The 27147-nt window shown below is 37.3% G+C and overlaps 4 protein-coding genes across 4 annotated transcripts; all 4 read left to right on the forward strand.

Moving 5' to 3' along the window:
* Positions 1-188: 188 nt before the first annotated feature.
* Positions 189-6329, forward strand: LOC122409680 (uncharacterized). Its single transcript, XM_043417408.1, has 18 exons — positions 189-427; positions 703-822; positions 895-1012; positions 1097-1358; positions 1492-1614; positions 1758-1848; positions 1930-2066; positions 2755-2935; positions 3873-4093; positions 4138-4291; positions 4375-4494; positions 4597-4714; positions 4801-5062; positions 5139-5261; positions 5500-5590; positions 5656-5792; positions 5929-6061; positions 6152-6329. Exons 1-18 carry the CDS (start codon positions 284-286, stop codon positions 6200-6202), a joined length of 2586 nt encoding a protein of 861 aa, XP_043273343.1. The 5' UTR covers positions 189-283; the 3' UTR covers positions 6203-6329.
* A 3219-nt stretch (positions 6330-9548) lies between these two features.
* On the forward strand, positions 9549-12302 carry LOC122410011 (odorant receptor 85b-like). Its single transcript, XM_043417979.1, has 9 exons — positions 9549-9692; positions 9773-9892; positions 9985-10102; positions 10213-10474; positions 10581-10703; positions 10844-10934; positions 11095-11231; positions 11330-11462; positions 11537-12302. Exons 1-9 carry the CDS (start codon positions 9549-9551, stop codon positions 11585-11587), a joined length of 1179 nt encoding a protein of 392 aa, XP_043273914.1. The 3' UTR covers positions 11588-12302.
* A 210-nt stretch (positions 12303-12512) lies between these two features.
* LOC122409999 (odorant receptor 67c-like) lies at positions 12513-15471 on the forward strand. Its single transcript, XM_043417961.1, has 9 exons — positions 12513-12686; positions 12766-12885; positions 12980-13097; positions 13966-14227; positions 14313-14435; positions 14527-14617; positions 14745-14881; positions 15002-15134; positions 15220-15471. Exons 1-9 carry the CDS (start codon positions 12543-12545, stop codon positions 15268-15270), a joined length of 1179 nt encoding a protein of 392 aa, XP_043273896.1. The 5' UTR covers positions 12513-12542; the 3' UTR covers positions 15271-15471.
* Positions 15472-16073: 602 nt separating this feature from the next.
* LOC122409681 (uncharacterized) lies at positions 16074-23703 on the forward strand. Its single transcript, XM_043417409.1, has 19 exons — positions 16074-16380; positions 16583-16702; positions 16796-16913; positions 17479-17743; positions 17870-17989; positions 18215-18305; positions 18435-18571; positions 18660-18792; positions 18854-18899; positions 19970-20175; positions 20272-20391; positions 20459-20576; positions 20698-20974; positions 21066-21188; positions 21293-21383; positions 21460-21596; positions 22409-22541; positions 22627-22713; positions 23549-23703. The coding sequence occupies exons 1-18, from the start codon at positions 16195-16197 to the stop codon at positions 22675-22677; spliced, it is 2472 nt and encodes an 823-aa protein (XP_043273344.1). The 5' UTR covers positions 16074-16194; the 3' UTR covers positions 22678-22713; positions 23549-23703.
* The last annotated feature ends 3444 nt before the right edge of the window (positions 23704-27147 follow it).

Here is a 27147-nt window from a genome sequence, read left to right on the forward strand (position 1 = left end):
AGAATGTTGAACGGTCTATGATCAGTGATGCAAATGTCACCGTCATCAAGCATCATTACGTTCTGTTTCCAAAGTCTCATTTTTTTCCGTTCTATATAATGACGTCCATCAAGTTCCTCGTTTTGCGAAAAAGAGACGCATCAAGGAATAATGTTTCATCGCCAAGGGAATAATAAATTTAAATCGATTCGTGGGGTATATTCTCTTCGATGTTAAGTAGAGAGCTCTTGGTTCGTAGCCTTGGAAGGCAGTTAGTCAGATCGGAACAAGAAAGGTGTGCACAATGAATCTACCAATAGCTCCCAGTTTGGGAATCCATAAAGCTTTTCTTGTAACTGTTGGGCTTTGGCCTCATCAGTCTGGAATCGTCAAATATTTGCTGCTTTTTAACACCATCTTCTTTACTGCGTCTCAAGGTTATTTGCAGGTAATAATATCCGCTCATTCGACAAACTTCTGCCCCCAACGATTCTCGTTTAGAGAACCATGCCTACAAACTATCGAAATAGAAATTTACAATCACAAAATCCAAACCGGTGAACAAATTATTTTTATTCATCATGAGCAATAATAGATTTCTCTTCATGTAGACACTTTTTCACCGTTTATTTAAGAAATATGAATAAATTCAATCAAAAAGAAATTCTAGTTTTTCCAGACATAATTTGTGACTTGATCCAAGGATAAATGCATTTCTTACAGATTGGTGGTATGATCGCAGCGTGGGAAGATAAGAATGTATTTTTGGAATCAATTCCTCCTGTCCTCGTCGATTTTATGTGCGCCGCAAAGATAGTGAACTTCCTCGCTAATTTTGAAAAAGTAATGCTCTTTGAATCCTGTCATTTCAGTCCGGTCCATTTAATATGAATGTTGTAAAAAAAATTCTTTCAGATGCAAAAACTTCTTTTCACGCTCGAAGAAGACTGGCAGAAATTCAAAGGACGCAAAGAAATCGAGATACTTGATCGATACGTAATGCAAGGACGAATGTTAACCGTAACGTATGCCGGTTAGTTTTTTCTTTCTCGAACATCATTAAAAGAGAAATCAAAGTTCCAAATAAGTTCTCGAAACTTTCTGTCATCGCGTTTAGGTTGTTTATATGGGTCGATGGTACCATTCATGATAATACCAGCGGTACCATTATTCATGGATATTTTTGTACCCGGAAATGAAACTCGTACGAGACTATTGATGTTTCGGGTCGATTTTCTTTTGGACACTGAAAAATATTATTATCCACTGCTCATACATTCATACTTCGGTACCATGGCGTACATAACTTTGGTCGTCGCCATTGATACCATTTTAATGATATACGTGCTGCATGCTTGCGGATCTTTTGCAGTTTTAGGGTGAGACGATTCAGAAACGGATGCATTCCTGTAAAAAGAAAAACCTCCATTATTATTAGAGGGACATTTTAACTAAGAGTACGTTAGTTCATTGAGACAGTATTTTGTAAAAATGTCAAGATACTACTTTTAGGTACCAACTGGAACATTTGATGGATGGTGTTGACATCGATGTGGATCTCTATCCGCATAAAAAAAATGACACGAGTTACTACAATATGTCTGAATGCATTCTTCAACATAATCATGCTTTGGAGTGAGCATTCATGAATTTTTTTAATCATTGATAGACTATTGATTTTCGATTCCTGTCATTGTACTGTCTTCATTTAGATATTTTGAAGATAACGAAAAAAAATCTTTGATAAGGATATTAACGCGTACTTTCTACCCTTTAAGGTACTCAAAATTCATCGAAGAAGCAAATTACAAATCATACTTTTTTCAAATGGCCTTCACTATGGTTTGTTTGAGTTTTACGGGATTTCAGGTGAGACATTGTTGTAGATCTATTTACAAAATTTTCACGAGTAATCACGCTATTGTACCGTTTTTGTTTTCTGCTGCACAGACGGTGATGTACCTGGAAGAACCGCAGATAGCAATCAGATACTTTGCATTTTCAGTAACTCAACTTCTTCTTTTGCTTCTTCAAAGCTACCCTGGTCAGATGTTGTACGATCATAGCATCGAAGTATCCAATTATGTGTAAGTGCATGAAGAACATTTTACAAAGATTGAGTGTGCTTGAGGTGTCACGAACGAAAATCATCTCTCTACAACCCTTCGTGTGAAGCAAAAATTTGTCTCCATGTGCCACCAGTGCGTAAAAAACGTTTCCTCAATGAATGTTCTACTCGTCAAAGCGAAACTCTTAGGGTCTCCAAATGTAGCATGAGATTTCTCAATCAAAAATCATGAGCTCCCTATGTTTGACTCACATCATTTGAATTGTTGTGAATCTCGAATATGCTGTCAGTCAGATTTTCGAAATGGCGGGTCCAACGAGGCCGGTGCCACTGGGCTTTGTCAAAAATACTCGATCCAAATAACTATAATCAAATTTTCGAGATTTTTTCCTTCCCTCATATCCTCTTTGTCCAGATTCACGCTTCGAATCTCGCCTCCTTCCCATAGGCCTACTTTGATTCACCGCTTTGAAGTTTAGAGAATCTGACCGCAACCGATTATAGCGCGACCTAAGGAAGCCCCTGCAGGGTATCGTTTTCCATGAAATTTTGTTTGGGTTTGTTTGGGTTTGTTTTTTTACACCAGTTTGGGAAATTTATTTTTTATACCAGTGGGGTCGTAAACAGTAAATAATGCACGACAACAATTATTATTCGAATATAAATAATTTCCGTTACTCGAACTTTTTCAAATGGTCATGTGTCAGCAACAATTGCGGCTGGTATCAAACTTCAATACGGACACGGAAACTCGTTTGCCTCATGACGATGAGAAGCCGTATACCCTGTGCAATGACTGCAGGCAAATTCTACATTCTCAATGTGGCTAATTTTAGCGCGGTGAGAATGAGTTATGAAAATAAATATATACATTTTTTTCATTTTAGTTAAAAAGAAAATTAATCGTTTTATAATTCATTTTATTTTCAATTGAAGGCCGTTCGTACGTCGATGTCATATTTGACAGTGCTTACTTCCGTGAAATAATTGATGAAGAGGCACAAAAACACTGCGGGATATTTTGTGTGTTTTTTTTATGTTAAGAAACAATGTAACTTCGTGGAATTGCCATGTGCTTCTATAAAAAAAATTAGTTCTTTTGGCATGCCTTACAACTTTCTCTCTCTCCTTTTTTTGTAATTGAACATAAGTACTTTTTTCGAATCAGAACAGTTGTGTGCAAATCGTCATAAGAAAAAACGATTTTTTCGTTATGTTCAAATAAATGTGCATCCATCGTTTGTAAGGTGTTTCATATGTGAATATTTGCGATGGTTTTTGTTACACAGACACATGAATAAATGAATAATTAATTGAATTACTGAAACCATGGATTTTTTGTATTGAATGAAAATCTATAATTTACGTACAAAATAATTTTTAACCAACGCAGTTTCTGCATTAGATTTAAACATAAGAAATACGACTTAGATTCGATCATCGGCGACGCGTCTTCGTCGAAATTCACAAATTGAATCATCCCCATGTTAATACCGTTCCTTCCTCTATTACCTCAAACAGTACCGATACCGCGAGCGTAGTCGCTTCAAACAGAAATATATCTGCACTAAAACAAGAAAGGAGCCAGGAAATTTCCTCGTGCACTATCGTTGCAGTTTGAGACGAAAAAAAATACGCTTCATCAAATTAACTATAAAATATTTACATTTCCGTGTATATCCAACCAACTGGATCCTCAGTGAAAAACAAAATTATATACTCCACGACGATGGCGGCCGAATTACAAGCCAAAAGGTTCTGAGCTCCAGAGACGGATCCGTATTTCCGTTTTTTTTGTTTATCAATAACATTTTTACATTGGAAGGGTCACGCAAGAGATCCGGAGGATTCTATGATCAGTAATGCAAATTTGAGCATCATATACCACGATTACATATGTCTCGTCGGAAAATACGTATTTCTATTGACGATGACAATGCTACGTACTCGTCCGCATCGAGATATAGAAACACGGCAGAGTGCCCAAGGGAATAACAAATTTGCATCGATCGAAGGTTTTATTCTGAATAAAGAAGGCTTCGGCGTGTTAGCCGCACAAGAAAAAACCGGTCAGTATGAAGACAGTAAAGATACGGTACGATGGATCTTTTACCGAATCCTCATCTCGCAATAAACAAAAAATTTCTCTCAGCTATCGGAATGTGGCCTTATCAAACTGGTTTTATGAAAAGCGTGCTTCTTTTCAATTTACTTTTTTTTATTGGTTCACAAGGTTTTTTTCAAGTTAAGACAATCACCAATTTTCACAAGATGCAGTTTCAATGTTACGTAGATTTTTCATTGATTAATAACGATTTTCCAATCAGATTGGTGGGATGATAGCAGCCTGGAGGGACAAAAATGTATTCTTAGAGTCAATTCCACCGGTGCTTATTGATGTCGTTTGTTGCGCAAAAGTCATCAATTTTCTGTTGAATTTTGAAAAGGTGCAAACTTTTCTTCTGGAGCTGTTTATTCGGCTATCAAGTTCCACATAAATCGTACTGCGTGTGAAAGCTAAATTGATTTAATTACGATTATCGTTTTAGATGAAGGAACTTCTTTCGGCTCTTGCGAACGATTGGGAAAAATTTAAGGGCCGCGAAGAAATAGAGGTACTAAATAAGTATGCAATGAACGGCCGAAAACTCACTCTTTCATATGCTGGTGAGATGCTCTTTGCTGGCCTACAGTTTCTCACATGACTGCGAATACTGTCTCAGAGTACCGAAAAATCACTAATAATTTTCTAGGATGCATGTACGGATCAATGATACCTTTTATGATAATACCAGTCGTTCCAAACGTGATGAACGCCTTGAGCCCTGCCAATGCTACAGTTGCAAGACAGTTGATGTTTCGGGTTGATTATCTCCTCGATGCCGAAAAGTATTATTATCTACTGCTGATACATTCATACTTTGGTACGATGGCCTACATAACTCTGGTCATTGCAATTGACACGATGTTGATGACATACGTGCAGCATGCATGTGGATCTTTTGCGGTATTAAAGTGAGAATAAGTCTTAATAAATCCACTACAAATTTCGCTCGACTTGTTTTACTAATCACTTTTGATCTATTGTTAGCTACCAACTCGATCACTTGATGGATGGTATCGATATTGACGTTGATGTGTATCCTGATAAGGCGAACGATACGAGGTATACCGGTATGGCTGAATGCGTCGCTCAACATACTCATACTCTGCAGTATGTAACAAATTAACAGCAAACTTCAACTTTAGATATAATCGTAATGTTGTCTCCGAAGCAGCACATTGGAATAACTTCTTATTGGAATAATTTTTGTAAATAAGAAGATTCTAGTAACAGTTTCTTACGGGGGTGGGAAAAAATTCCTACTGCATTCCTATACGTATTAAAATTTGATGGCACTATTCATCTCTGATGATTAATCACTCAATTTTTATTTCTTCGAATTCGAAAGATACGCAAAACGTATCGAGGACGCGATCTACAAATTTAATTTTATTCAACTTGGGATCACCATGGTGTGCCTGAGCTTCACAGGATTTCAGGCTAGTATAGATTTTAAGGCAGCTTGATAGAGGTTATTAATTTTGTGTATTCCTTTCCAATACAGACCGTTGTGTATGCAGATGCCCCTGGGATCGCAGTAAGGTACATCGCTTTCTCGATAACCCAACTGATACTACTGTTTCTCCAGAGTTATCCAGGTCAAATATTGTACGATCACAGTGTTTTAGTATCAGATTTTGTGTAAGTAAATTACATCGTTTTTTTAAATTTCCATTTTTGTTTTAATTTTTTTAATGATTTCTAAGGAAAAAATTTCTTCTTAACCAATGTTTGAAAAATACGTAATCGTTCATTCACTTAGATTCCTGTATTATAGGCACAATTGCGAATGGTATCTTACATCAATTCGGACGCGGAAACTTTTCTATATGATGACCATGAGAAGTCGTAAACCCTGTTTCTTGACTGCAGGCAGATTCTACGTGCTTAATTTGGCGAACTTCAGTGCAGTAAGGACCTCTTGAAAAACGACATAATTCAACCGAAGCAAAATTATTATCCCCGGTTCTAATGTTTCATTATTTTTTTCTCAATCAAAGGTTATTCGTACATCGATTTCATACTTGACAGTTTTAACTTCTGTGAGATAGTTACCAAAAACAAGATTATCTCTTTGGAAAAAGCACTCGCTCGGTGATATTTTATACGAACTTTTGTACAAATATCACAATGTGTCGTTCTCAAAGACCTTTTTCCAAAGCTTGCCAGAATTTGAGTTCAAGGTTTCTGCCTTATAATCGTGACGCAGAGAATATATAAAGTTTAAGATTCTACGCTTTCCGTGTACCGTATACAATCCTTGAGTCAGTGACCATTTGGTGGGATTTATTTCTACAGGCTCATTCAAACTACAAACTTTGGTAAAGACGAAGCTTTTTGTACCAATTAGTATTACCCTCAAGGAAGTTGAGGCATTGAAACGAAAATAACGCCATATATTTTAAATCATCTAGATCTTATCTAAGGCTTTCCCAAGCAATGCTCGTTGATCATTGGCAATTTTTTTTCAGATTCGTTAGAGAAAATTTGAAGATCAAATGAAATTTTTTTCCCACGAATGTCTGTTTTGTTGATTGTGGTTTTTCTATGCTTGCACTCGTCATCCATTGCTGAGAATTGGAACAACATAGAGTTGACCAAAGAGGCAGGGATATACACACACGCACAAAACTCACACCTGGTTATAAATATGAACTGCTTATAAATGATGAACTATTTAAAAAGTTTATAAAATGTCTTCGAAATCTAAAAAATTTTTTCGTCAAGGAGAAATTTCCATGCGCAGAAAACTATTTATCATATTTTCATTATTCCCACACGATAGTGTGTAGCCGCCGCCTCCCACCTCTTTCGGTACTGCAGAACTCAAAAGAGTTACTGCAGAATACCGACAGATGTCGCGGCACTCGTCTGCCATCATCAGGTTTCAAGGTTACGCAATGGATGCATACGAGAAACCCGATGGATGACGTTTGACAGGTGTGGGTGTGTGGTGCATGACAGCCACTCAAGCAGTAAAGACTGCTGGTTCTCGCCTGAAAAAGCGGTGAGAATAAATAAACAATTTATAATGTTTATATGAAAGAACCATTTTCGTTCTCCAAATCTTCAACGATTTTCATCGCTAGGTAGTTCAACATGAGTTGAACTCTCCAGCAGTGAAGACTGCTGGGTTCTCGCTTGAAAAAGCGGTAAGAATGAATAAACAGTTTATAATTTTTGTACAAAAGAACGATAGTTCTTCGTACATCTCCAGCGATTTTCATCGCTGGGTGGTTCAAAGTCAATTGAACTCTCCAGCAGTTAAAACCGCTGGGTTCTCGCTTGAAAAAGCGGTAGACATAAATAAACAGTCAAATTGAAAAAAAAAGAAAATTTACTAGAATTATTGAAAATTTCGCATCTTCGTTCGCTGTTTTTTTCTCCAGTTATTTTTGCTCCCTTTCACTCTATCTTCTCCGAAATTTCAATATCCACACGCTCGCAGCGAGTCCAGGGCTTCGACGTGTCCACCGATGTACCTTTCGACATCGAGCACGTTCCTATGTATATTTTGTCCTTTTTTCTTCAGCACTACACTTTTTCCACAACACTACACTGCACAAGAAGACTTTCTGTTAAATCCATGACGTATACTAAACGTCACTTTCTCTTATGCTTATTCGTTTGTCTTTTCAGAAACTGATGGTCGCGCACATTTCGATAAATCAATGTCGATAATTTTTTTCAATGAATTTTTAAAAGCTTCTTTCTTCTTCATTTCATGATCGATTTGGATGCAATAAAGCTCAAAATGTGTGTGTTTTTATTGCCGTTGGGCTGACATTCGCCAAATTGCGATTCGATGGATATTTACTAAGTTATTCTACAATTACTCAGATGGCACGAAATGCAAAAAAAATCAAAATTTCAAAACACCAAGTCAGCCCAATATTGGAACAATACTGTATTCACACTTCAAATTTCAACACAATCGGTTGAACGGTGCGACAGAAATCAACTTTCGACATTTCGATCTGCATATACCGACTGATCAATCACCTTAACAAAGCCTTATTCAATTACACTAAAAAACGAATCCTCCAATAAAAGACACCTTTGATAGGTATGCGTGTTTTGCTATGTATAATTCATAATAATTCATGAATAATAAAATGTAAGGATGAATCGTGCCATTTACATTCACTTTTGAATGAAACTATCAGATTAATGTAATGCAAACATATTTAGAAAACTACTTCATTAAAAGAATACACGAAGCAATACGATAAGAAAATCCAAAAAAAATTGACTATATTCAATTTCCTAACTGGTATCAAAGCCCTCAGAACAAACGTGATGATTTTTCTCATGGAATTTCCGTACGTTTGTGAAGAGTTGATCGAACAATTGGAACCGTCACAGAATTGTACGTACGCTTGTGGATGTGCCAGAATCTTTTGGTTCGAGCGATGAATTTTTTGGATAAAAGACAATTTCTCACTAAATATTTCGTATTCTGTTGATTTTATTCGTACCATAAAAACCGTGATCATGCAAGCTTTTGATCTTTGATAAATTCAGACACTCCCTTCGAAAAAACATTACCCCAAAAATCTTGATACGACAAGGAGAAACATCTAGCGACGTTAAAGGCTTTATTTAAGAAATTAATCATACTTTTACAACACGAATGAATGTAATATCAACGATTGTTCTTACATGTTTATTTCATTTAGTAAAAATCTATCTCCATTTACCTTTGAAACATTAGCTGCCCATTATATAGGCTCCACCAGTGAAGGAATCAGAGAAATTTATGAAATTAGAAATCATAACCCACCTCTGAGTGTATGATGGTTACGGATGAGTTGCGATGTAGATTCTGTACTACAGCAACTACATGTCCGATGTCTCTATCTTCCTCAATTCGCCAAGCTCCGTTGAGACCAAGGGTTGTGACGATCATCAAAAATAAATGCCCCCGGGTCCCCTGCTGCTAAACAAAAAAAGGGGCAATCGTAAGTACATCTCAAAACATTAAAATTTCTCTTTATATGCCTTGCCACGATTCGAGTCAAAGTGCAATATCCACGTCACGACAATAAAAAAATGTTCAAGATAAACACTTTCGAGTTCCAAAGGGAATCATGATTCTTTTTACCAATGATGCTTTTGCATCGAAAGGGTTGCGAAAAGATCCGGATTATTATATGATCAGTAATGCAAATTTGAACATCATTATCCGTGTTCAGTTTGAAAGTACTTTTCGTTTTTTTAGCTGGCGCATCACGCTTCCTTATTGAGGAATAGCAGGCGACGGGCGTATTTTCGCGTCACCAAGAGAATAATAAATTTTTATCGATCGAAGGGTTACGTTTTTTATACTGATATAGAAAAGAGTAGTTATCTGCGAAAGAAAAAGTGGTGAGTGGCAGACAAGAACGGTGCAGCACGATGGATCTTTTGCCATCTCCTCACTTCGCGGTCAACAAAAATTTTCTCATGTCTATTGGGCTGTGGCCTCATCAATCTGGTTTCACGAAGCATCTGCTTCTTTTTAATTTAATCTTTTTTATTGGTTCACAGGGTTATTTTCAAGTAACAACCATTCATATTATTATTGACGTATCGACGATGACCAGGTTCTTATTGATTAAGCATTATTTTTTGGTTTTTAGATTGGTGGGATGATAGCTGCGTGGGAAGACAAAAATGTCTTCTTAGAATCCATACCACCGGTTCTCGTGGATTTCGTTTGTGGTGCCAAGATCATAAATTTTCTTGCCAACTCCGACAGGGTAAGATTTCCTTCTGATTTTGTTCCCTCCGGTGCTTCACGAATCAAGTTATTGACTGTCGTGGATACATGTAATTGCAACGGAATATTTAGATGAAAGAACTTCTCGTGACGCTTGAAAAAGATTGGAAAAAATTCGAAGGAGGCAAAGAAATTGACATTCTCAATCGATACGCGATACATGGTCGGAAACTTACCATTCTGTACGCCGGTGAGACTTTTATTTTTCGTCATTTGTTTTGCATCATCCAACGCAGCACGTGAATAACTCGACAATACCATGGATAAACGAAATAGAGATAATCTGTACGATTTTTTCAGGTTGTATGTACGGATCGATGGTTCCTTTTTTAGTAATGCCAGTTGTTCCACTCGTGATGAACGCCATAGGCTCCGGGAACGCTACACACCCTAAACGCTTAATGTTCCGCGTTGATTTTCTTGTCGACGCCGAAAAGTATTATTATCCACTGCTGATACATTCGTACTTCGGTACCATCGCGTATATAACTTTAGTCGTTGCAATCGACACTATTTTGATGATTTATGTGGAACACGCTTGTGGGTCTTTTGCTGTATTAGGGTACGAATGCTCCCAACGAATCATAACTGTCAAACGAGTTGGGTTTACTTTTCATTGAGATTTCTTGATTCCATTAATTCTGAGGCTCGTTCGATCTGCTTTGTAGTTATCGGCTGGAACACTTGATGGATGGTGTCGATATCAGTGTGGACGTTTATCCACATAAGAACAATGACACACATTATGACAGTATGGCGGATTGCTTGGCTCTGCATAGTCGGATTTTACAGTGCGTAATAAGATCAGTGAACTTTTGCTCAATTTACTCCGAGTGCGGTCCACAGATCTTTAACAAATTTATTCAGGAGTAGATGAATGATAAGTGAGATGGAAAAATTAATGAACTTTACTGGTTTTTCGTTCACGAAGGTATTCGAAACGCATCGAGGAAGCAAATCACATATCGTACTTTTTTCAACTGAGTATCACCATGGTGTGTCTGAGTTTCACAGGCTTTCAGGCTAGTACGAATTCACAGTACTTTCCCAGCTGAGGCGGGTATAAAATTCCGAACTTAAAATTACCAGAAAGCTCAAATTCCGAATATTCGGAATTTTATACCCGCCCCTCTCAGCTGAATGAATGACGTTAAATTTTTTTTGTTTTATTACACAATACAGACCGTTGTGTATGCCGATGCCCCTGATATTGCAGTTCGTTACGTCGCGTTCACTACGACCCAATTGGTCATTTTATTTCTGCAAAGTTATCCGGGTCAGATGTTATACGATCACAGCATCAAAGTATCCGAATATGCGTGAGTATATTTCTGTGCAATTTCAATCTTTCATTTCGGATGAAAAAACTTATTTCATCTAACGTCTATCGAAACCACCGTATCCTGCTTTTTCATAGTCACAACTCTGCATGGTACTTGACTTCAGTCCGAACGCGACAACTCGTTTGCCTGATGACAATGAGAAGCCGTACGCCCTGTTTATTGACTGCGGGCAGATTCTACGTACTTAATTTGGCGAACTTTAGTGCGGTAAGAACGGTTGGAAAAGAAAGATTCATTATTTGGATTTTTTCATCAACAATCCAGTGTCTTTTCTATTCAAGGTCGTCCGTACGTCGATGTCGTATCTGGCAGTTTTAACTTCCATGAAATAATCCCGTAGAAGTCGAAAGTAATGCTTTCGGAGAAGAGAACTCTTTTAGTCACTTTTTATACGAGTATTTATACGAATATCCCAATGTCATATGAGTATTTAAGATTTCACGCCTCACTTGAATGTTTTTTTTTTCAACTCATTCTCTCGTTTTTCGCAAAAAATATTAGCTTCACGATTTTCATGTGACGTATTTAAGTAACCGAACGTGGCTTGAAAATAAAACGTTTGTGCTATCACCAAAATTCTATGTTTTGCTATGAACGCTGAAATGAACAATTGTTGAAGAAGAAAAATTAGAGATTTGAAAACTCCCATGGTACGTAACCCCTCTAGTTTGGGCTTGCCTACGAACCTCAATTTATTAAAGTTCAATATGAAAATGATGATTGTTCGCCTCAATCGATTGAACTAAAGACAAAAAAGTGGCATTCTACTCTCTCGTTGCACTACCCAACTCATTTTTATCTGAAAATAGATCAAAATGTTTGTTGCCTTTTTACTCGAGCGAAGTCAACGTCATCGTAGACCATTATCTTGCTCATGATACATCAAGAATTCTCTTTATACCTCCTATGCACGTACGAAAGAGTAAACCAAATTACAGACATTACAATAATACAACCAATTTCGGGCTACAGTTTGCAAATGCCATTTTCATTTTTTGTACTTGCTGAAATTGCTGGCTTACAAAATTTTCACTTCGTGTGTAATAAAGAAAGGGTTTCTCTAAAACTTTGTGTTATAAAAAAAGGCTTTCTTCTTCATTGTGGTGGTCGTCTTTACTTTTGTGTTTTGAATAAAAAGAATATACAAAGAGCTCGAAGTAGCGTCGCTGACAGAATAATAAATGTGGATCGATAAAACTGTCATCTTTTTCTGGCGGGTAAAAAAACTGAGTCTCAAGATGTTAGTCATCGAAAAAGACGAGTTGTAGTAAGACGAAGTCTGGTACAATGGATCAACTTTCCATTACTTATCTGAAAATTAACAAAAATTTTCTCGCGTCTATTGGACTGTGGCCGCATCAATATGGTTTCATAAAATACCTCCTACTTTGCAATCTGCTCTTATTCATCGGTTCTCAGGGATATTTTCAGGTAATCATTCGTTCGAATGAAAATTTCGGCGACAGAAATTTCATCATTTTCTACTGATTGTGAACGTTTTTACGAATAGATTGGCGGGATGATCGCTGCTTGGGAAAATAAAAGCGTATTCTTGGAGTCAATACCCCCGGTCCTCGTAGATTTCGTTTGTGGTACAAAGATCATAAATTTTCTCATAAACTCTGAAAAAGTGAGTTCTTCCGCTAGCATTTCAAACGCACAGAGCTTCGGGCAAACTGAACTGATCGACAACACGTGTTCGTATATCAAACTTCCTGTTTCAGATGAAACACCTTTTGTTTACGCTAGAAGCAGACTGGGTTAGATTCAAAGGCCGTGATGAAATAGAAGTAATGAAGAAGTACGCGATTCACGGTCGAAACTTTACCCTTTCATATACCGGTGAGCTATATATTGTTTTTTACAAACGTCGTTATTGGAAACAACCATAACGTTTTATACGGAACCACCTGCATGTTGAAGCAAAAATTATGGGCTGGTATTACAGAAGCAATAGAAAATAAAAATAATTTTTCTACGAGTCTTAAGGTAGATCAAATTGGATCGATTTTTACTCCTTAATTCAAGATATAATCACTTTAAATTAATGTCAGAGTTATTAATTCGAAATTGTAAATAAATTTTTTCAACTTATCTTTTGACGAATGAAATTACAAGCCATTAATTAATCGGGGATCCATCACTGACTGAACTCGAAATTTCATTCGTCCCTGGCGAAAATACTATAGTTTTTTATGTAAAAAGTCGCATTAGAGAGCGCAAAGGAAAAACACAAAGGGAAATGGATCAAGAAAAAAGGATTAATAAAAAGACAGGAGGCTATGACAAAAATCGGCCAAGCCAGGAAGAAACAAAATGCTGAAATAAGCAAATGTGAGGTTATACAAGTGCTCAATACCAATTTCGTTCAATCTTTAATGTAATACATATTCATTACTAGCAAGACAATCGTCTTGAATTTTTTCCCAACCCTTTATTATAATACTTCATTGCTATTGCGTATTTTTTCATAAACTTCGTAAGAAGCGTTCATTCGTTATATGGAAAGATAAACGATTTTTTACGCCTATGACCCTGTGTCACGTTTGTCTGAATAACCGATAAGCCAAAACCTTTAAAATTTGATATGAGTGTCAGTCGACTACTCATTTAAACTCGGTGTAAATTTCAAGACTTTCTTAATAAAATCGTTTCGTGCTTGAAATACCTTAATATGGATATTATCAAGGATAAAATTGTTTCATTCTAGGGTGCATGTATGCATCAATGACTCCTTTCATGGTAGTCCCGATGGTACCGTTACTGTTGAACGCTCTAGAAATCGGGAACAAAACTTACGCGAAACAATTGATGTTTCGAGTCGATTATCTCTTCGATGCCGAAAAATATTATTATCCGTTGCTGATCCACTCGTATTTTGGTACGGTAGCCTACATAACTCTCATCATCGCAATCGACACAATCCTGATGGTATTCGTGGTCCATGCTTGCGGATCTTTTGCGGTATTGGGGTGAAGAATTTTCTCAAACTAATTTATTTCCAATGATAAACTTCAATGAATCTGTGCTTGAAAAATTGATATGAATTCGCTATAGATATCAATTGCAAAATATGATGGAAGGTGTTGACATCAATGTCAATGTTTATCCACCCAGAGACAATGACTCGTGTTATTACACACTGTCTGATTGCATCGTTCAACATAATCACGCTTTAGAGTTTGTATTTTATTATTCTCTAAATAAAATCGAAAATTAAGAAATTTTTTTTTTACTATACTAACGGATAATTTGATAATTCGTTACAAAGATACTCAAAGCGTATCGAAGATGCGAATTACATATCATACTTTATTCAACTGGGTATAATCATGGTCTGCCTGAGTTTTACAGGATTTCAGGCAAGTCTCGCATCGCAATCAATTATTAAATAATATTATTAAAATATGAAAAATCATTTCCGAAAAATCATCTCCACCCACAACTTCTGGAAAATCAACAAATGATCTCTTTTTTCGTTGCATTCAGACTGTTATGTACGCCAACTCCCCCGAAATAGCCGCCAGATACGTCGGATTCACGATGACCCAACTCGTCATATTATTTCTCCAAAGTTATCCCGGTCAGATGTTGTACGATCACAGCGTTCGGGTATCCGAATACGTGTGAGTCGAAATAATACATTTCCTTAATTCCCAAATCCACGATTATCGCAAGTCCCAAAAACCTAGTTATCCAAAGGCAATGAAGGAGGTTCAACCACATTTTTAAATCGCTGTTCACAGACACAATAGTAATTGGTATTTGACCTCGGTACGATCAAGAAGACTCATCTGCCTGATGATCATGAGAAGCCGTATACCCTGCGCACTGACTGCGGGTCGATTTTATATCCTCAATTTGGCAAACTTTAGTGCGGTGAGAAAAATGGCGGATGAAACCATCGAATCTGTTCACTTCACAAATTATCGGTCCAATACTTATCTTTTCTTCACCTTTGAAGGTCATACGTACATCTTTGTCATACTTGACAGTTCTGACTTCCGTGAAATAAGCGCATCAACGACCGCTCCGCGGGGTAAATGTGTCCTCGATGGATGATCCGTCGAACATTTAGGAAATAGTGAGTCAAGACTTTATAGGACAGCGGACACCCTTTGATTTCTTGCTGCGCCTGTTAAACTTTTTTTCACTTCGATTATCGCATCGATCCATACCATAATTGAGAAAAATATATTGCCCAGTAAATGTATGTCCGTAGTGTTTGAGCATGTGAGTTCACAACATAGAAAAACATGTGAAAAATAAAAGCTTGATGTCATTTAAAACTCAATTCACAAATAAATCGACGATAAAATCAAACGTTTAAAACGTTATGCTATCGCGATGCCTCCGGAATAACTATCTTTCAGAACCTATGCGTGGATTTGCTGCGCCCTGGAGAAAGGTATGAAGACTGGAGCAGGGTGGGAGGTTTCCTAGCACCTTAATTACTATGAAAAGTAAAGTAATGAAAGTGTCAGAAACTTACGACGAGTACGGAGCTCTAGAGTCGTCAAAAACCTGTCAACAAGAAACCTTACAATTTCCTTGGACAATTATGAAAAAAATCGATGTCATTAGATTACCAAGTCTCGATGATTAGAGGACCCGTAGACATTGATTGAGTTTAATAATAACCGTCGCCGTTCCTCACTACTCGAAAAGTCTTTTGCTGCTTCTGAAAGAATATCTGATCAACGACACGGGATTAATTTTCTTCTACCCCAGAAATGTCTGGATTAATGTTAAGTTGAAGGAGCGTGATGGCACCTCTATCGAAGTACGACGTGAGTGTATCGACCTCGAGAAGAAAAGACGTTCGACCGTGAAGTGGTATAAAACAAAAGACAGCGGAGTCTCGGCAGTCTGATTGAAGATCGACTCGAAGAACAGCAACCAAATTTCATTCCTCATTCCATTATTTTACCGTTAAAAAATGGGTGAAGTGGTTCTTCAAAGTTACGTCGCTGATCGGAAGCGTGATTTGCGAACTTTGAAGTGCTACAAGCTCAATAGAATCTACATGAGGCTGATCGGTCAATGGCCGTTCTCGCCGTTGTGGCAACAACGACTTGGTATTTGTTTTTTCTTGTGTGCTATTGGAAATCTCTACTCCCTTGAGGTAAACTGACTTTTCAATTTAATCTGATAAACGAGATTTTTCTTGTTTCGCGTGAATCGAAAATTTGGTTTATCAATTACACAAAGTGCCAATTCATTTGTTTCGCTGAGAGCAATCGAGGGTGGCGTTTATCTTCATTTCCGTTTGAAAAAATATCGAATACTTTGCGATATTATAATTTACAGCGAATGAGTCGTTTTAGGTTATTCACTTCTATCAGTCGAGAAACGATTTGGATGCGTTTATCGAAAGCTTCGCTCCAGTGATGGTAAACACTGCAAGCTTCATTAAGCTTGGTACTCTTCTTTTTGGAGCTAAAGCGGTGAGCTTCAAACAAATCTCACTCATACCGTTACTAATATACATTCGTGAAATACAAATGAAATAATTCAACATTCGGACTAATGAAAAACAGATAAGGGAACTATTTACCCGCATGCAAAACGATTGGAATACTCGAACGGGAGACGTTGAGAATCGTATTCTTGAAGAATATGCCAACAAGTCAAAATTCCTCACGCTTGGCTACACGGGTGAGGCGAAAATATTCGCATTACGGTGGTGCAAAAAAATCGATCTTTTTTTTCTCGGAGCTTCAACGGGAAACATTAGTACAACAAAAAAAGTAATTTTCCCAAAATTTTAGATTTTTCAAAAATTTATTAGTGCTCAAGCCACTTTTCGATATTTTCCTGTTTGTTCTCAAAAATCGCGAAGCAAAAAATTTTTTTTTGCTCTCATAGCAGAGAGTATTAGTGCCTCATGGAATTATAAATTTAATAAAATTTTGTCGCATAATTTATCTCTTTTTTTCTGTATATATAGCTATGAATAATGAGATTAAAAAACGTGTGATCGCAAATGGCAATTTTTATCGTCCTTCCAAAAGAAGGGGTAAAAATTTTTTTTTTAATTTGAAATTTTGGGAAAATTACTTTTTTTTTATATACTAACGATTTCCGTCGGAGCTCTGAGAAAAAATATTGATTTTTTTTGCATCATCCCAATTCACATCCATTGTTTTCCATATCTTTACAAAATTTATCTCCTTTATCGGTGTCATGTGGAAACGATTTTATTTTATTTTCTTTTATTCAGTTTACATGTACGGTGCAATGGTAGCCTACCTGACAATGCCAACGATGCCAATGGTACTAAATGTTCTCCAACCATTGAACGAATCGCGACCGAGAGAATTGCCTTCGCACGCTGAATACTTTATCGATGATCCGACTCAACATTACTTTCCACTGTTTTTTCACCAATCTCTTGGTACTATCAGTTCGGTAACTACCGTAATTGTTTGCGACACGATGTACGTCACGTATGTCCAACACGTTTGCGGAATATTTGCTGCTCTCAAGTAAACCAACGATTTATTATTATACAAGATAATGGTTTGAAAAAATAAACAAATTCAAAAAATTCGAACACATATCGAATATTCTTCAGTGATATTCACATTTGTCCATATATCGATGGCTTTCAGTTATCAACTGGAAACGTTGGTCGATGAGGAACAAGTCGAAGATTTTTACGATAATGATAAAAACAGTTGCATTTCTGCTAAAATTGCTCAGTGCGTCAATGAACACCAGAAAGCAATAAAGTGTGTACATTTTTTTCTCTTTTATTTAAGCACAGTGCTGAGTGGAATGCTTATGAAAATTAAATGCTTAATTCAAGTTTGCACATCGTTCGACAAGATTTTTTTTTTACTTTTTATATCAGTCCGCAAAATTGAATCAATAGACACGATAAAATGTGATAATTAATAACGTGATTATTCATCGACTCGTCAATAACGTAACTTTTGTATTTTTTTTTTTCCAAGATTTGCAGAATACATTGAAGATACTTACAACATTTCGAATCTGTTACAAACGATGCTAAACATGCTGGTAATTAGCGTCACTGGGGTCCAAGTGAGTATTTTTTCTCGGAAAATCAAATGGCCGATAAACAACGGATGATCGTGGCGAATTAGAATTCGATGATCCAAAGCGAGTGAAGGAACGAGATTACTAATTGTGTGTATCTTGCTTCACGCACAGACTGCAATAAATCTCGATAAGCCGGACGTTATCGTAAGATTCGGGACTTTTACCCTTGCCGAGCTGATGCACCTGCTTTACAACAGTTTGCCAGGCCAAGCAATTCGCGACCATAGCAGTATGATATTCTACGCGGCGTAAGTGTTATGAAATTTCAAAAATTCCATTTTTATCATTCAACACTATTACACGAATATTAACTAAGACTTTCTATGAATTTTTCAGTTACAATTGTAAATGGTATGTCATATCGAAAAAATCTCGTGACATGTTAACACTAATAATGCTTCGGAGTATGACACCTTGTCAACTAACAGCTGGAAAACTGTACGTCATGGACTTGGAGAGATTCAGTGCGGTAAGAAAATATTAAAATCATATTTCAGACGAAAGAATACTTTCAAACCTTTTTTTTCAAGGTGGTCCAAACTTCGATGTCATATTTCACTGTGCTGACGTCGATGCGTTGAAAAAACATATTCACAAGCCTAAACTCCTTTGCGTTGGCGTTATCTCGTGAATTTTATAAGATCGATGATGATTCGATTCGTATACAGTCAACACCAAGTATGAATAATAGCACAAAATAATTTACTTGTTTAAAATCTGTTAAAACATCGAAACCGTAGAACTAGAAGACCAGCGGCTGTTGAAACATAACCAGCAACTGGCCCCACGAGTTGTCTAGTTGTCGTACATTAATGCAAGGCGGATTGCCGGCTCTCGGGCGCAAACGATCCGCTCAAACATGGCGAAGTTACGTTTCAATGCGTTATAACATGGTTTTAAACAACATGGCCAAAATCGAGTGAACTTTTGACGATGAATCGAGTAGCAACGTTTTCAGTGTTCAATCCAATTATAAAATGCATCACTTCGTGCTATGGTGTTCATTAATTTACCTCCGATTAGCGCCATTACGATTTGTCATAGTATGCTAGAATGGAAGCAATTGTCGGAGTAGACATCAGTGATGAAGCTTTATTTTAATTGTGTTCATGGTGCATGTTTCAATGACATATCTCGTTATATATAAGAAGAGCTAATAGCAATGTATGGCGAGGGAAATGACTTGATCATGATTTCCACGAAGGCGAAACTGTACTGAGCGATCGGTGGAACTAGAAAATGTACTCTAACGAAAAAAGTGGTGAAGGCTATTTTCAGTTTTCGTGGAATAGAAATAAATTGAGTGGGGAAGCGTTTATGATATTATTGGAAGTGCGATTAACTTTGCACACTCAAGTTCAAAGACGAAACGATTAAAGTGTCGAGGACAAAAAGTCTTTGTTACAAAGGGGCTTTTTGTCCCTTTTTATGGAGAATTTTTTCTATAACCCCATGCACTCGTTCACATCGAGCATGTACATCTGAGTCGGTTCAATGCAATTATTTGTCCGACCGAATTAAACAATGCAAAGGGGAAAAAAAATATAATCGCTCGTGTGTCTCGGATCTGAGAGAATGCGTAATTGAGTCTAATCGACAGTGGGGAAAAAAATCGAAATGCTGTTCTCGCAGTGCACAAGGCGCAGGGCAAGAAAAACCTACATTTTTACTTAGTATTGTTGAGGATCCCACAAATATCGCAACAATGAAGCGTTCAATAGAATTAGCTTATCAGAAGCCAAATAAATTCTTCCTTTCGTGTCTGGGGCTTTGGCCTTTCCAATCAACCGCGAACAAACGATTTTTTTTTATTTTATCAATGCTCTTTATTTTGCCTCAAGCGATTTTACAGGTAAAATAACTCAGGACTATTTTGCACTAAACTATTTTTTGTGATCACTCGATGGGACAATTGAAAACCAAGGAATTTAATTTTGTTGCATCAAAGATTGGTGGAATGATAGCTGCCTGGCAAGATAGCGACGTTTTTTTGGAATCAGTACCACCCGTCACCATAGATGTTGTCGCCTACGTCAAATTAATCAATTTTTATTACAACGGAGATAAGGTTCGACCATACAAACCGTCAAACTCACAATATAAATCCAATTTTTTTTCATCCCCTGACTCTTCAGATGAAGACATTGCTTTTAATTATCGAAGACGATTGGAAACGTTTCAACGTGGGTGAAGAAATAGCGATTCTTCGTCACTTTGGTCAAGACAACAGGAAGAAAACCCTCATCTATGCCGGTAAAATCTCACCAATGATTTTCTCAGACTTGGAAAATATTAAGTTTAATTATATTTTCAAAGTTGCTAACCGCCATTCGTTGCTAACAAAAAATCAATGAAAAATAAATTTACCATGCAGGCTGCGTAATGGCAACGATGACACCGTTCATGTTGACCCCTTTGATACCGCTCTTATTGGGCTCTTTAAATTCTAATGAAACGATAGCCTCGAATGAAACAGTAGAAAGACCATTGATGTTTCACGTCGAGTACCTCGTAAACGTTGAAAAATGGTACTTTTATTTGCTCATCCACTCATATTTTGGAACCATATCTTACATAGCAGTTTTCGTTGCAATCGACACAATATTGCTCACTTACGTGCAGCATGCCTGCTCGTTGTTCGCCATAATTGGGTAATTTCAATTTAACAATATCAAACATGGATTTACTCAAATGCCTGAATTGAATCGCTGACTTGTTCATTTATTTTTACTATCGTTGAAGTTATCGTTTGGAAAATTTAGTGGATAATGATGATCTGGACATCAACACGAATCCTCCGATAAGTGAAGATAAATCTTATCGAAATATCATTCAGTGCATATCGCTACACGCACATGCTATCGAGTCGGTATTCCTTTATATATTTTGATGTTATCGATTCGCGTTAATCTGTGCGTTTTTTCAAAACATGTGCGTCCATTCATTCATGTTACAAAATTTTCTTTCAGATATGTGGAAATAGTTGAGAACGCAAACACAATATCCGTCTTCTTACAATTGGGTATTAACGCTTTTTGCATCAGTTTTACAGGATTCCAGGTCAACCGATTAATTTGTACGCATCGTTGAGTGAAAAATTCATATTTTACATTTAAATAATTATTTCGTTGTGCAGGCAGTGTCAACAATGGACCGTCCGGAAGTGGCGATCGGGTACGCCTCCTTTATGGCCGCGCAAGCATTTCCGATTTTCATTGCCAGCTACCCTTCTCAATGCTTGCTTACTGAAAGCTTACGAATGTTCGAGTGCTTGTAAGATTACCTCCAGCTTTTATATACGTTGTATACACTGAGAAAAGAAATCGTTGTAACGACTAAATGTCTTTAGTTGATATTTTTGTTGCTTGATCCAACTAACATCCGCTTGCGATAAATACGGAATAGTTCATTTATCCGAATCACTAAATTTTCGTTTGGGTTAATTAACTAAACGAGTGAAACCAAATCTTTTGTTCGTAGAACTCGAAACATTGGTTTATCTCTACTTAATTCACATACATTTTTATGATATATTTATTTGAATATCTAAACGGTTTTGTTGAGAATAATAAATATTTTGTAAATCGAATAACACTGGTCAGTTCAATATAACTCAGAATTCATATAATTATTTTGTGAAATTTAATAAATTTTTTGTCGTGCATATGGGACTAAAAAAATTTAAGTTAAATTGAACATTTTTCAAGTGTTTCAACCAAATTTTTTTCCCAGTGTACAATTCTTCTATGTGAAGGAGAATGATAAAATCAAAAAACCTAATGGCAGTAAATGAAATGTGAATGCCTCTTTTTGTTATAGTCAATTGTTAAAAAATACGAGACGAAAAATGGCTTGGCCGCTTGGCTAGGGTCAAAAGGCTGTTGACAATGTTATTCTCGTTATTAATAAAATTGGTACTAAGCGTTTGGTCGTTAAAACAGTCCTTGGGGGGAAAAAAAATTTCACAGTTTTTCGGAAAAGTTCTCAATCTGCAGAGCGATCATGGCCTTCTGCATTGAATTTATTAACCTCTCCTATTTTCTGTGACACTATTCATTAATGTTTTCATTATAATCGATTTGCAGTACAAAATCATCGTGGTATCTCACTTCATTGAGAACACGAAAACTGCTGAATTTGATGCTCTTACGAAGCACCCAACCTTGCTACTTGTCAGCAGCAAATTTTTACGTACTGGATTTGCAGTTTTTTGCAACCGTAAGACAGTCATTATCTCCAGTCAAACCTGAGTCATGAAATATTAGACACCTTTTAATTTCTGTCTTTGAATTTTCTCATTAAGGTGATGAAGACTTCAATGTCGTACTTAACGATGCTGTGCTCGATACGATAAATAATGGCCAACGAGAAACTCCAGTTACTCATTATTGTAATTATTAATCTACGTTAAAATCATCTGTCATCATTTTCTATGCAGCCGGATCTCATTCACCAATATTTTTTACAGTAACATCATAATGATAAGAACACAAATATATACATGCTTTTACATTGAACACTTCGCAATAAAATATTTTACCAACGAATTCGAATATTTATTGTCAATCTTGTTCTCGTTATAGTTTTGATTTTTTCCACTAATCATAAATTCGTATTAGTGATATTGTTAAAAACTATAGGGGAGACCGGGGCAAAACGGGATACTCGAAAAACGAGAGAAATTTTTTTATCTTTTTTTTCAGTGGATAAAGAATACAAATTTTTACAAAATAAACATTGGCAATCTTCGTTATTACTCATATCATTGATTTTAAACTGAATTACAGAGGGTGCGTTCGAGGTACGTTAGAGCGTTGTAAGCGCTGAGAGCGCTCACAGCGTGCGCTCGACTTACGTTCGAGCACTGCAAGCGCCGAGATCGCTTTCAACGCTTACAGTGGTAAGTCGGAAGCACTCGGTTACGGGTGCGAAATGCACCCAAGGTGGATTCAATTAAAAACATAGTAAAAAAAAATTTCATGAGTCTTTGAGAGGTACCCCGTTTTGCCTCGGATTTTTTTTTGAAAATTGAACAGAATTTCAGTACATTTCTTAGTTTTTGGAAGTAAAAAATAGACAGAGCTTCCCAAACTTCTGAAAAGTTCAATATTTCCTTAGGTATCCCGTTTTGCCCCGGTCTCCTCTATCTGCAGAGAATTTGCGAAAATTAAACCGTTCGAAGATTGTACAAGTTTTGTAAATGATGTATATAATTTTTCTTTCAGAAGGATCTTAGCGTATTCCATTATGAGCAATTGTGGTAAATTTATTCTCAAAATAAGATGAAACGATGAAAAACATTCTCACCTACCCAGATACGTTTGATGACATGCTCTTTGAAAAAATCGCTGGATCAAGCATTGTCAGAAAGGCGACCTCTCCTAACAAGAATTTCAATAAAACAACCCAAATGGGTTTTGAAACAGTTTCATATGATGACAGCTTTCGTAACAGGAGTCGTTTCGCTACGGATAATTGAGTGATATAGAAAAATGATGAACCGTAGAAAAGCCCAAAGAGAGCATAGGTATGGAGTTCCGATGGTCATTTTATACGAAATGCCACGTGACCTTTGGGTTGCCATATGCTCCTGACCCCTCTCGTTCCCCATCAAGTCATTTGTCCTTCCTCCCTCGACTATATTTCAAATCGACAATCTCTCGCTCCACTGCCCGAAGGAAAAATTGAAGTTCGTAGAAAAACAGCATCCAATCCATCATACACCCGCTATAAGTGCGTTCCCCCGATACGAAACTTCGAAAAATGTTCCTTTTAATCAGACAGAGAAATATGAAAAATCATTAAAGGACAACTCGGTAGCCAGGAAAGAAATGAAACATTATTTACCTGCGGACTCTACTGTCACCGATTTTCCAAACAGGTAAAACCATTTTTTTTTTTCATGTACCGTTCTAACTTGCATGCTCCAAGGGATTGACAAACTGCTATCACAGGACGCGAATAACAGTGGAGATTTCGAAGAATTTTGGGAAACCAAAGCTTTGCAAGGAACGTTCGAATGTGCAAAAAGTCTACGAGAATCTTGCGAAGGCTCAGCAAACGTAGAGAATCGATGTCACGTGTCAAATTTATTGACAAAACTTCGTCTTCTCCATGCTTTTACATACCGCTCTTTTTATGACTTTATCAGGGCGGGAATCTCGTGTCTTTTGAAGTGAGCAGCAGCGCGTGACAAACACCTTGCCTCTTATACCAACCTACTTGTGGTATCATCGGACCAGAAATGAGAGGAAGAGGAAGAGAGTGAGGGAACGAGAAAGAGGGGCAAGGCGCGAGAGGGGAGGGGAAGACAAGATCTCTATATGCACGGAGATCCTTTGCGTTTGCGCTGTAGTCGAAGCCAGGGAGCAACGGTGGCATGGAGTTAAAAAGTTCACTGCACAACGTAGATGGATATCGTTAATTATCACGCCCGACTCCGGGGAAAAACCGGGACTTCCGATGGAATTTTTCACCCCAGTGATCTTTGGATTAGGGGTGAACACGCGACCGTTGTACCGGTTCTTTCGAAATCTTAGTCCAGTCAGAAATCGACTGACTGAGCAGAAATCGACTTTCGAGCAGAAATCTGTAAACTTGATCTAAGACTATTTTTTGGTGACGCTAAATGAATGGTACAAATTTTTTGCGATCGATCCCCGGCAACATTGAAAAAGCAAGGGTTAAATGTTTAAAACGCGTATAACGCAAGAATTATTGACTTTATTAAAAAAATACTTATGCCGTGGTTTTCGAACGCCCAAAAACCATGAGAAAGCAACCTAGTTTTGCCCACATTATTTGACTTCTATTTGATATATTTGGCCCCACGGAAGACTGTTTTCAAAAGTAAAAACAATTGAAATTAGGCCTTTACGGTAGTGAAATAGAGGTCAAAACATGAAATATTCTTATATTTGTTTAACGAACCCAAACAAGTCGAAACAACCGCAAACAAACCCAAACAAGTGTGTAAACAATATAAGAATATTTTCAGTTTTAACCTCTGTTTCACTTCTGTGAAGGCCTAATTTCAATTCTTTTTACTCTTCAGAACAGTCTTGCTGGGGGCCAAATATATCAAATAGAAGGCAAATAATGTGGACAAACCCCCGGGTCACAAATACTTTCTCGTTTGGGTGTGTTTGAACTCGTTTGGGCTTGTTTGGGCTTTGATTTGGAATCATTTGCCCAAACAAACCTAAAGAAACCCAAACGAGGGAGTATTTGTGACCCGGAGTTTTGCCCATCCTATTTGACCCATATCAAGAGAATTGGTCGAGTCATATAAACTTCTTTACGTGTCCAATAAGAGCAACGACATTAGTTCCCCATTTAATTTCAATGTAAAATCGAGATATCGTCGAAGCACTAAAAAAATCGAAGTGTAGTTTCTATAAACTCGTTTTCCTCACAAAATATTCCTCAAAAAATATCCTCACAAAAAAAAAAGATAGAGGACAGAGGTTGCTAAAATTTTCACAGTTTTGTATTCAAATTTCATGCGTTTCATGCATTTTGTATACAGTTTCAGTCAATAATCGTCACATCGGCAAAATTCTAAGCTTCGAGGAGTTAAAAACTCAACACGTATAACGGATTGGCCGAAGAGCAGTGCCTGTTTATAACGGCGCTTTTATGAAAGCGCCGCAGCACCGAAAGGCTCATCCCTAGATGAGAGAACAGAAATCCTAGATCCTAGATACGATAGTGTTGCACATGGGAAATAATTGTTTTTGAGAGCTCGAAGGTCGCGTGCCGTTTCATGCTGCACTTCCGCCTCGCGAAGACTCGAGCAAACGATCCTCACAAGGAAAAAAAAGTACTTTATAATCTTCGTTTGAGAACAATATGTACGCATATATGTACGCGAGAAACACACGATTGATTGATCTTGGAGTCAATGAGGCGGTAGTCCACACTCGGAGAGCAGAAAAGGCCTTATTACGAAACGTGTGCTGCGACTCTCCGAATGGCCTCCATTGTCGAAGCATCTGTCGCTCTCGTGCTGCTGTTACTGTTGTGTTAGCAGAGCCTCTTTGGCTTGTGGAAAGGTGCACTACGGTTTCACGTGAAAGCCACGCAAAGTGCCGACAGGAGACTATAATGCGTGATCTATATATATAAATATGATACGTATATATACACATATTTGTCAAGTAGTGGATCAAGGGTGGAAAATTGAAAATTGAAAATTAATTTTTCCTCCTTCCAAAGTAGTGGTACCGAACGAATCGATCTTACGCAGACTCGATAAAAGAACGTCGTCATTTTTCACTCGACTCTATGAGAGATGGGACGTAGAGGTAGTCATTTATAAAAGTAGGATTCAAGTTCACCAGCAACACGAAGTCCTTAATTGACTAACCGTCATCTCGATAACGATTATATAATTGCTTCTTATAATAATTATTCCTATCGATTTGCGAATACTACATTTTGTGAAGGAATCCTTTGTGATATGAAATCCTCCGAGCTATGAGATGCTGGCTCAATGAACTTGATTGAAATACGGTAAGTGACTGCTCAATGAAAAATCAACGCGGTCCCATTTAACAGCACTGTTATATGTACATAAAACAACCTTTGAATAACATGGATATACAAATGTCCGACGCACCTTCGGATCGCGGTCCCACATCAGCTGGCGATCCAACAGGTTCGGCCCCTCAGAATCCCGCGCTTTTTTTTCGTGTCGACCCGCGCGCGCGCTCGGAGCAGTCCCTTTAAAGTTTCTCTTCACCCCTCTCTTCGTCATCTGTTTTCTTCTTTTCTTATCCGTCCCCTTTTTTTTCATTGCCACGACTTGACCAACTCAAATGTC

The sequence above is a fragment of the Venturia canescens genome, chromosome 4 (genome assembly GCF_019457755.1).
Source record: "Venturia canescens isolate UGA chromosome 4, ASM1945775v1, whole genome shotgun sequence".
In the NCBI taxonomy this organism is placed as follows: Eukaryota; Metazoa; Arthropoda; class Insecta; order Hymenoptera; family Ichneumonidae; genus Venturia; species Venturia canescens.